Raw genomic sequence first — 10,233 nt, forward strand, 5'->3', positions numbered from 1 at the left:
GTGGCAGCATCCCCACGAGCCGCGCCGGTTGCTCTCATTAAACCCTTCGTCAGCGGCTCGTTTCCCAGCCGGCCGGCGTGGAGGAAATGATGCGAGGCACACGCGGTGGCAGGAAAACGCTCGCGGGGCTGCGGGGTCGAGCAGGATGCAGGGCTGCGCTGAGATCATGCTCGCTCCGTCCGGCAGGGCCGGGACAGCAGGCGGCATCCCGGCGTGGGGTCACGCCGGCGATGAGAAACTCGTTAGCTGAGCGCAACTGACGAGGCCCCGATTTGTCAGGCGGGTGATTAAGGAGCGGACGCGCAGATCCTGTCCCCGCGGGGCTCTGGCGCAGGGGTGGGAAGAGGTCGGCTTGAGTCAGCGCGGCCCGGCCGCACGCGGCCAGGGCAGGATTTTCACTCGGTTTGGGAAGAGGAGCCGGCTCCAGCAGCTCGTTAAGCGGCAGGTCCCAAATCCCGAGCTGGGGCATCAAAGGTGTCGCCGCTAACGGCCCCGGCGCGTGCGGCACGGCGGCAGGAGCCCTCCCTGCTGGCGCTGGCCCGAGCAACCTTCTCCGAGCGCTCCTGCCCACTTGGGAAAAAATCCGTGAGCAGGCAGAGAGCTAAGCAGCTCGGACTCACCGAGCCCCCACCCACCCGTGTCCCTGCGGCCCCCAGGCACGGCACCGTGCCGGAGGACGCCGGGAGCCGCTGGGTTTCGCCACCGCTTTGGCGCCAGGCGGCGAGAGGCGGCTGCGGTTTCGCAGAGGAGAAGCTGAGATTCCTGGGGTCCCCGAAACCTCCCTCCTCGCGCGGGCTCCCGGCCCCAGCCCTCCCCAGCGAGCTGCTCCCAACCTTGCGGGACCTACAAACAATTTTATTGAAATTTAACAAAAGGAGACAGATGCACTCGGGGGCAGAGGAAGGACCATAAATAGTGTACGTTTCTCAACCCCCCGCTTCCTATCCACACGCTAGAGGAGCAAGAGCCCTAGTGTCGGTGAGTACGCTTCGGCTACACATCCACACGGGAAAGCACAAAGTTGCACAGAGGTGGTAAAAAAAAAACAACACACGGCAAGGAAACCTTCCTTTTTTTCGCTTGCTCCAACGACGCAGGGGACACAGATACTATTTACAGCGATCTTCACATTTTTCCGGGTGCCTTCAGACGCTCCCGAGGACCCTCCAGGCTGGGGAGGAGAAGCGGGGCGAGGCGGATCGGCGCCTGCCCGCGCGGCTTCGCCGCCTCTCCTCGGCGGGGAGAAGAGGGTGGGAGAAGGCGAGTTTCTGGGGGAAGCGCGGTTCGCTGCCCTGGGGGGAGGGAGGAGGGGCAGGGCAGCCTCTCAGCGAGAACAAAGCGGCCCCAGAGAGGCGGTTTTCGAGGAGATTGCGGTCTGAGCCCGACTCGGAGCAGGTGGCGCGAATAAGAAACCCTTCGGGGGGGGGGATTGTTTGAAGACAGACTCTTTCAAGCAAGCGGGAGAACAAAAGATGTCGAGAGAGGCGCCCAGCATCACAGTGTAGACCAGCTCCCCGCTGGAGCCCTGCCCAGCACATCCGCCTCGCCCTCCGTGCCCGCCCTGTCACTGGAACAGCGGGCGGGGGACGCGGAGGGAAGAGGTGGTGACAGGAAGACGGCAACAGCCACGCCGCGGTTATCTCCCCGAAGCCAGGAATGTGGCCCTGCGCCTGGGCCGCTCCGGCTGGGCGCGGGGATGGATACATCCAACGCAGACGCCGATAGGGCCGGCAGCCAAGCGCCAGCAGCTTAAATCAAAAAAAAAAATCGAGGTAGCGAACGTCTGAAGTGCTTAGAAAGTAAATAAGTTCTGGGACGAAAGAGCGGGGAAGCCGGGCGGGCTGCTGCGGGGGCGGGCTCGGGGGCAGGCTGACACGCGGCTCCTCGGGCCATCGCCGGTCCCGCAGCAGCCGGCCCGGAGCCCCGGGGCCCGCTGGCAGGGGTGGGAGATTTTCGGGTGCGGCTGAGGCGCCCCCGGCCTCGAGCAGGAAGGGAGAGGAGAAGAGAGCAGGACCTTCCGGAACGGAGCAGAAAGCCTCCCGTTAAAGTGCATCGCGTTTCTCCTCCTGCCGCCAGCTGGGGCGCGGGGGGAACCGTAGTTCACATCGCCAGGGAGATTTCCAAGCCGGGGCAGGCCTAGCGGCCGATTGTTTGCGAGGGACGGGGAGGGAAGCGATGATTTCCTTCCTGCCGGGCTCTGCCGAGGCCGATCCCATCGGGAGGTACCGTCGAGAGGGAGGGCGAAGCTGAGGCGACGCCCAGCCCCGCGGCAGCGAGGGGCCGTGCTCTGCAGGAGCCAACTCGCTCCCGCGGCGCAGGCGGCGCTGCCGGGGAGGAACCCGGAGGGCCCCGCGGCGCGGGCAGCGGCGGGGCCCAGCTCCCCGGGGCCAGCGGGCAGCGCGAGCGGGGAACGCGCGCGGGGAAGGGACGGAGGTCCGAGAGAACGGCACCCGATCTCTGCCCTGAGAGGAGCGCGGCACCCACCGGGCGTGCTGCCAGCCCGGCTCCTGGCCGCCCTCCCTCAGAGCCAGCGGGGAGCTCCGCGCAGCGCCGCGGCGCCGGCCACCTGGCCGCCGGGCAGCGGGTCACCTTGCCCTGGCTCTCCCGGGGCATACCTGAGAAGCAGGGGGCTTTGTCTGGTGAGAAGTGCAGGCTCGCCCTCCCTCCGACAGCTCGAACGCAGCAGCTCGTGCGCAGTTCCAGTTACCCATCCAAACGTCGGCTAGAGGCTACAAAAGAGATTTCAAGTCTTCTGACTCAAGCAGGGATGTTTGTAAGCAGTCGTTGCACAAGGCCACCCATCTCCTGCGAGGAGCAGCAGCAGCCAAGCACAGCCCGGCCGAGCCCGCTCCGTCCCGCCTTGCCCCCGGGCGAGGGGAGAGCCGCAATCCACGTCTGAGCGTCCTCCTTCGTCCGAGCGCCCTCCGCTTCGCCGGGAACTCGGGGCAGCCTCGTGCGGTGACACTCGGGGCAGTCCCGCCCGTGGGCGGCAGCACCCGGCGGTCACACCTCGCAGATGATCACGGGGAAATCCACATGGATGCGAGGGTGCTCCAGTTTCACTATACCCTGAAAGAAGAGGCAGGGTGGTGGGCTGGGGGCGGCACGGGGACAGAACAAGCGCTCCGGAGGCGGACAAAGCTCCGCGAGTCACCCCACGCGGTGTCGGCACCACGGAGGGCGTCGTGCCCTCGAGGAGCCGCGCCAGGAACCGGTCCCCGAAGCCGCCGCGGCACCGGGTACCCGCGAGCGGGCCCGCGCGCGACGCAGAAGCGCTCTGCCCTTTGCCCTCATCCCTGGGGAGCCAACGAGGCGCAGCCGCTGCCGCCCACGGCGGGTCTGGAGCGCAGCCGGGCGCGGGAGGAGGGAGCCGCTCTGCCAGGCACTGCCCGTGCAGCAGCTGAGGCGTGACTGGCAGAGAGCGGCCGCCTGGGCTGCTCCCCCAGCACCTCGCATCCACGGGATTTAAAAGACTGAAAAGAGCTCTCTGAGAGAATGCAGCGAGGGCAGCTGGCACGCAAGAGAAGCAGCTTTCTGTCCAGAGGGGATGCTGCTGAATGCTCGCTCCGTCCGCGCCAGCTACAGGCGCCTTTCCCATGCTCCGGGGCAAGCGTCCTCCTGTCCCAGCACCGCCAGGACCCACTCGCCGGGCGGCAGCGGGAGCGGGGCTCTGTGCCCGCCGGGGCGAGAAGCGCGTGCCTGCTTGGCAGGAGCAGGATAAAGGCCGACAGAAAAACCTGGCCCAGTGAAGAGCCGCTCTGTGTCCTCTCCAGCTGGGCCAAGCTCTCCCACTGGGTGGGTTTTAACCCGCACCGAGGAGGGCTGGGACGCAGCTCCCCATTCCACGCCCCGCCGCTGTGAGAGCAGCAGAGCCCGTCCTGCTGGGGGCTGCCCACCCCTGGAGCACACCAACAGCTCCCCCTGGGCTCACGCTCGAGCCCTGCCTTTCTGTGTCCCTCAGAGAGACTCCTGCAGGGTTCTCTGCAGCCAGGCTTCCTCCTCCCTTCTCGCCGCTTACGCCCCTGAGAAGCTTCCCTACACTTCAGTCATCTTTCTCCCACACCCCGGTTAGCATCCCACCTCCTGCCTGGCTTCACCACATTCACTTATTTTCAGGGAGCACTGAATCCTGAGCACCTCCGAGGAGGGAAAAACATCGCTGGCAGCACCGTTGTCACCACCGAGCTGCAAGGGGGATGGGCACGCTCGTGTCGGCACGTGGCTGGCTTGGGCTGCTGCGCCCAAACCCTCCGCAGCGATGTGACAGCTGTGCGAACACCTGCGCCTCAGGGAAGGTGTTTGGTGATGGGATGCCACGGCCTGGCGCTGCACCCTGCCGCACACGCCTAGGTGAGCCACCTCCCGGCCTGGTGGCTCTGAAGGACTGGGGCTCTGCTCCTCCCTGGAAAGGGAGCCTGGAGGGTGTCACCAGCTCTCCCTCTTCCGCCACAGCCCGGCAAGGTGCCGTGGGGGAGCTGGGACGCCCAGCAGCTGCAGCTCGGGAGTAGGAGCTGTGGGAATAGCAGAAAGCCAGCGCTCTCCCTGCAGTAGGGTGCCCCGAGGTTTCCCCCTAACCCCGAGGTGTGCAGGAGCTGCTGCAAGGCCAGGACCGCGGGCACAAGCGGGATGTTTCGGGACCTGCCTTCCCCCACCCCTCTGCTCACGCTACCTGAGGTATCAGGTTCTTGTGGATCCTCTTCAGCTTGGCACGCTTCCTCCCGTTCTTGGTAACGATTGTCTCCTCGTAGAACTCGTGGGCAAGGTCCCCGTCCTCGTCGTAGTACATGGAGCTGCGGGAAGGCGCGGGGGGGGGGGGGGGGGGGGCACGTCAGAGAGGTGGCAGCGCCAACGGCCCCGGCGCTCGGCGGCTGCTCCGGGCCGGCCGCGGGGCCCGGCGGGGAGGCGGCGGCAGGGGCGGCCCCTCCCGTCCCGTCCAGCCCGCTCCCGGCTCCAGACGCTGCCGCGGGCCCGCTCCGGGAGGGACGCAGCGGCGGCCGCGTCGCCACGGCGACGGCCCCACGGCAACCGCCCCACAGCGACGGCCCCCATGGCAACCCCCCCCCCCACTCACTCCCCCGTTGCCACGGCAACGCCCCCCCCTCCCCTCTCTCACCCGCGGCGCGTGAAGACGAAGGGGGTGGCGGCGCGCGCGCCCCGCGGCCGGGCCAGGGCCTGCTGCCCGCCGGGGCCCTCGGCGCCGCCGCCGCCCGCCGCCGAGGAGGCGAAGGGCCACAGCCCCCGCGACTTGGAGCCGCTGGCGCCCATGGCGGCGGCGGCGGCGGCGGGGCCCCGAGGCGGCGAGGGGAAGGGGCGGGGCGGGGCGGGGCGGGGCGGGCGGCGGCACCGACGAGCTCCCGGCCGCCTCCTGCCTGCGCCGCCGCCGCCGCGTTGCGACACTTCCGGCGCGCGGCGGCGCCCCCCGCACGTGACAGCGGGGCCACGTGACAGCGAGGCCACGTGACAGCGGAGCCCCACCCCCCACCCCACCCCGTCGCACCGCGAAGCGCGAGGCCGCGGGTTCGAGTCCCGGCGCCGCCCCCCGGTCGCACAGAGACGCCTCAGCCGGGTGGATCCAGGCGCTTTATTCCTGCCCCAGCCCCGCGCCGTGCCCCCCCCCCCCCCCCCCCCCCCCGCCCAGCCCCAGCGACGTCCCCCCGCCGGCAGGCGTCCGTCGTGGCGGCGGCGGCGGTCACCGCGGCGTGCGCGTGGCCAGGGCCTCCTGCATCTCGCGGCGGCAGCGGGCGTAGCGGTGGCGGACGCGTCGCACCTGCTCGTCCTCCTCGCGCTGCAGGATGCGCAGGAAGTTGTGCAGCTCGGGCAGCGTGAAGGCGTCCCACTGCGGGGCACAGCGCGCCTCGCACCGGGCACGGCACGGCACGGCGCGGGTCGCCCCGCAGCGCCCCACCGGCCCCGCACTCACGTTCACCTCCCCGGTGTCGTTCTCCTTCAGCACGAAGCTCAGCGCCTTCTCGCTGGGGCCGGCCAGCAGGCGCAGCCGCAGCGGCTGCTCCTCGTCGGACAGCTTGCGCAGGTACACTGCGGGCGGGCGGCCGCGGGTCACCACCGCGGGGACGCCGCCGCCATGGGGACGCCGCCACCATCACGGGGACACCACCACCGTGGGGACGCCGCCACCGTCATGGGGATACAATCACCACTCTGGGGACACCGCCGCCACCATCACGGGGACACCACCACCGTGGGGACACAATCACCACCATGGGGACACCGCCACCATCATGGGGACACCGCCACCACTAGAGGGACACACCACCCGCCACCACTGGGGACACTGCCACTGTGGGGACACTGATGCAATGGGGACACCACTGGCAGGGGGGCCACCACCGCACAGGGACGCTGCTGCCAGGGGAGTGCTGCCACCACAGGGCCACCACCACCACCACAAGGGCGGTGCCGCTATGGGGACACCACCGGGACCCCCAGGCACTACCTTGCTCATCCTTCTCGGACCTCTCGAAGAGGGCGAACTTGCGGGGGTCGTCCACCACGGTGAACTTCCTGAGCAGGGCGCTGATGACCTCGCTGGCACGGGTGTGCGAGAGGACGTGCAGGTGCTTGACGGTGCCGCGGGGCAGGTAGAAGGAGGTGCGGCGCTTCACCCCCGGACCGCGCTGCCCCGGCCGCCCTCCGGGACCCCGCTTGACAGCTGGCACGGAGACGGGGCGCGCCAGCTTCAGCTGCACCTTGATGAAGCCGGTGTAGGAGCCGTCCTTGTTCTGCCGCGGGGGAGATGTAGGGGTGGTGAGTGGGGGACCCAGGGCAGGGCGCCGCGGTCCCCGACGTCCCCCCGATGTCCCCGTACCAGGCTCATGAAGAGGTTGCTGTTGATCTGGCTGTTGTACTCCTTGATGCGCTGCTCCACCTGCGCCGGGTCCAGCTCCGCCGTGTCCCAGCCGCTGGGCTCATCCTGCGGGAGGGCAGCGGGGCTGAGCAGCCACCCCGGGGGGACACTGCACGCACAGACACGGCCCTGCCCCGTGAACTGCGGACGGGGCGTGCGGGGTTGCATCAGCCCCGGCGCTCAGCCGCCGGCTGGGTGTCCCCTCCCGGCGCCCCAGATCACGGCGGTGTCCCCGAGGCAGCCGCCGGCCCGGCACCGGGGCGGGCTGGGTGCCCGATGGGGACGCCCCGGGGGTTTGGGGCAGCCCGCCTGGAGCTGCTAATGAGTATTTACGGGGTGCCGCGGGGCTGAGGCGCAGCCGGGGGGGCTGCTGGGGGTGCTGACGGACCCTGCTTGGGCATGGGGACAGCTCGCCGCCGTGCTCGACGTGCAGCAAGCCACGCGCACCCCGTGGGCGCCCCGCAGCCAGCCGTGGGCACCCCACAGACACCCCCGTGGGCACCCCGTGGGCGCCCCGCCCCGAGCCATGCGCGCCCCCCCCCCCCGCGCTGCCCCGGCACGCAGCCAGCTGCCCCAGGACCAACCCCCCCCCAACACCCCTCGCCGTGGGCTCCCCCCCCCGTGACGTCACCCCTCGTGACGTCACCCCCGTGACGTCACCCCCCGTGACGTCACCCCCCGTGACGTCAGCGGCGGCCCGGGACCGACCTGGCGGCGGCGCGGGCGGCGGCCGAGGGAGGTGCGGGCGGTGTAGAAGAGCTCGGGCTCGGAGTCGGAGTCCTCCTGGCTGCAGTAGCCGCTGCTGGCCGCGCTGCCCCCCGTGCCCCCCGCGCCGCCCCAGCGCAGCGCCAGCGCCGCCGCCGCCGCCCCGCAGCCCCCGGCCGCCGCCCCCGGCCCGGCCCCGGCCCCGGCCCCGGCCCCGGCCACGGCTGCGGCCCCGGCCCGGGCACAGGGGCTCGCCCGGCCCCGCGCCAGCCCGGCCGCTCCGGCTCGGCTCCGCACGGCCCCGCTGCGCCCCGAGCGCTTCGGCTGCGGCTCGGCGCGGCTCGGTGCCGCCGCTCGGCCCGGCGCGGCGCGGCTCGGCTCGGTCCCCGCTCGGCGCGGCACCGTGGCCCGGTCCCGGCGCGGCTCGGCTCGGCCCGGTCCCTGTCGCAGCCCCAGCCTCGGCTCGGCGCTGCCCGCTGCCCGCTGCCCGGCCCGGCTCGGCGCGGCCCCGCTCGCTGTCCCGGCTCGGCTCAGCCCGGCCCCGCCCCGCCGCGGCCGTTGGGCTGACGCGGGCCGGGGGCGGCGCGGCGCGGCCCCGTTTCCGGCGGTGATTTCACCCGGGCCGGGCGCCCGCGGGGTCCGGGGCTCGGGGGGGGCACGGCACGGCACGGCACGGCACGGCATGGCACAGCCCAGCCTGGGCTGCCTCCCCCCCCCCCCGTGCGCCCGCGTCCCCTACCACATTCGTGTCCTTCTCCAGCTCCTGCTCGGTGCCATCGTCCTCGTCCCCGGTGCCCAGGGGGCCGCTGCAGTCCAGCCGCACCAGGGCCCGGCACCGGTAGTGGCAGGTGAAGCTGCAGTCTGGGGACAGGGACAGGGGCACAGTGGGGACACCGGCGCCGCCAGACCCCCGGGGCCAGCACCCATGCGGAACCCGGTGCTGTGCCGCGCTGCCCGCTGGTACCGGGGTGCCCCTGTCCCCTCCTCGGGCTGCCTGGGGGGGATGCTTGGGACCAGGACCCTCGGTTTGGGGGTGCTTGGTGCCGGGACACCCGTGCCCAGGGAGGATGCTCAATGCGGGGACTCCCGGTGCCCAAGGGGGGGGGATGCTCTGTGTCAGGATGCCCATGCCCTGGAGGAGTGCCCAGTACTGGGACACCCGCTGCCCGGGGGCGGGGGGGTTCAGAACTGGGATGCTCGATACGGGGAGGCTCAGTACTGGGATGCCCACTGTCCGGGGTGGCGCTTGGTACAGGGACCCTTGGTACTGGGATACTCGGTACGGGGATGCTTGGTACCAGGACACCCGCTGCCCAGGGGGGATGCTCAGTACGGGGATGCTCGGTACGGGGGTGCTCGGTACCGGGATGCTCGGTACCGGGACGCCCACTGCCCGGGGGAATGCTCAGTACGGGGATGCTTGGTCCCGTTCTGCCCGCTGCCCAGAGGGATGCTCAGTACCGGGATGCCCACTGCCCAGGGGGCACTCGGTACCGGCATGCTCGGTACCGGGATGCTCGGTCCCAGGGTGCCCGCTGCCCAGGGTGCCCGCTGCCCGGGGGATGCTCAGTACGGGGACGTTCGGTACGGGGATGCTTGGTACCAGGATGCTCGGTACCGGGACGCCCACTGCCTGGGGGGATGCTCAGTACGGGGACGCTTGGTCCCATCGTGCCCGCTGCCCAGGGTGCCCGCTGCCCGGGGGGATGCCCGCTGCCCGGGGGGACGCTCGGTACTGGGACGCTCGGGCCCGGGATGCTCGGGCCCGGGGTGCCCGCTGCCCGGGGGATGCTCGGTCCCGGGACGCCGTGCCCGGCGGCGGGCGGCCGGGCTGGGGAGCGCTACTCACGGCGGCACTGGAGGCTCTTCCTGCCGCCCCCCCAGACGAAGTCCCCGCAGAGGTCGCACCAGGTGTGGAGCCCGCGGCGCCGCGGCTCGAAGCGGTGCCCGGTGCCCGGTGCCGCCGCCAGCCGGGGCTCGGGCCGCGCCGCGGGGCCGTGCCGGCGGGCCGGGCTGATGCGCAGCGCGTTGGCCCGCTCCAGGCGGCCCCGGCCCGGCCGCGGCTCCGGCTGCAGCTCCCGCAGCTCGATCAGCTCCATGGCCCCGGGCGGCACCGCGGGGGAAACTGAGGCACGGCCGGGCGCCCGCCCACCCCCCCGGCCCCGGCGAGCGGCGGCTGAACCGGCGGCGGCTCCGCTGGCTGCGGCCGGCGGGGCGGGCTGGAGGCGGGGTCGGGGCGGGGGGCCCGGGGCGGCCCCGTTCCCTGCTGCCCCGGGACCGGAGCGGCCCCGCTCCGTGCCTCAGTTTCCCCGACGGGCGCCGTGGGGCAGCCCCGAAGCTGCCGCGGTCGGCCCGGGGCCATCTCCTCACCCCGCCGCCCCACGGAGCAGCCCCGGGAGCACCCCCCCGGGTCCCGGCAGCAGCGGCACCCCCGAACCGTGCCCCCGGGCTGCCAGGCGGCACCGCTCCGGGGCCACCCGGTGACAAAACGTGGCCCGTGGCACTGCCACCTCCGCCACCGTGGCCGCGGGGGAGCAAAGCCGAGCTCCCAGCCGAGCTGCTGCAAGCCCCAGTGACACCAGTGACAGCACTGGGATCCCCCCCCCACAGTGCTCTGGGGCCCACGGCGCCTTGGGACCAAGCCCTTGGTGCTGACGTCCCAG

General features: G+C 72.0%; 2 protein-coding genes across 4 annotated transcripts; both read right to left on the minus strand.

Annotated features, from left to right (window-relative positions):
• Positions 1-839: 839 nt before the first annotated feature.
• On the minus strand, positions 840-5,280 carry TUSC2 (tumor suppressor 2, mitochondrial calcium regulator). Its single transcript, XM_040568704.1, has 3 exons — positions 5,114-5,280; positions 4,670-4,790; positions 840-3,069 (listed from the first exon to the last, which is right to left on the minus strand). Exons 1-3 carry the CDS (start codon positions 5,263-5,265, stop codon positions 3,004-3,006), a joined length of 339 nt encoding a protein of 112 aa, XP_040424638.1. The 5' UTR covers positions 5,266-5,280; the 3' UTR covers positions 840-3,003.
• Positions 5,281-5,609: 329 nt separating this feature from the next.
• On the minus strand, positions 5,610-9,684 carry RASSF1 (Ras association domain family member 1). 3 transcript variants are annotated; one of them, XM_040568703.1, is made up of 6 exons: positions 9,420-9,684; positions 8,310-8,431; positions 6,827-6,931; positions 6,455-6,740; positions 5,921-6,036; positions 5,610-5,836 (listed from the first exon to the last, which is right to left on the minus strand). In XM_040568703.1, exons 1-6 carry the CDS (start codon positions 9,667-9,669, stop codon positions 5,690-5,692), a joined length of 1,026 nt encoding a protein of 341 aa, XP_040424637.1. In that variant the 5' UTR covers positions 9,670-9,684; the 3' UTR covers positions 5,610-5,689. The 3 variants fall into 3 exon arrangements, with proteins under 3 accessions (XP_040424637.1, XP_040424635.1, XP_040424636.1); XM_040568701.1 differs by lacking the exon at positions 9,420-9,684 and adding an exon at positions 9,090-9,301 and having other exon boundaries at positions 5,613-5,836; positions 8,310-8,977; XM_040568702.1 differs by lacking the exon at positions 9,420-9,684 and having other exon boundaries at positions 5,613-5,836; positions 8,310-9,301.
• Between the last annotated feature and the right edge of the window lie 549 nt (positions 9,685-10,233).

This window comes from Cygnus olor, chromosome 10, assembly GCF_009769625.2.
Source record: "Cygnus olor isolate bCygOlo1 chromosome 10, bCygOlo1.pri.v2, whole genome shotgun sequence".
NCBI lineage: Eukaryota > Metazoa > Chordata > Aves > Anseriformes > Anatidae > Cygnus > Cygnus olor.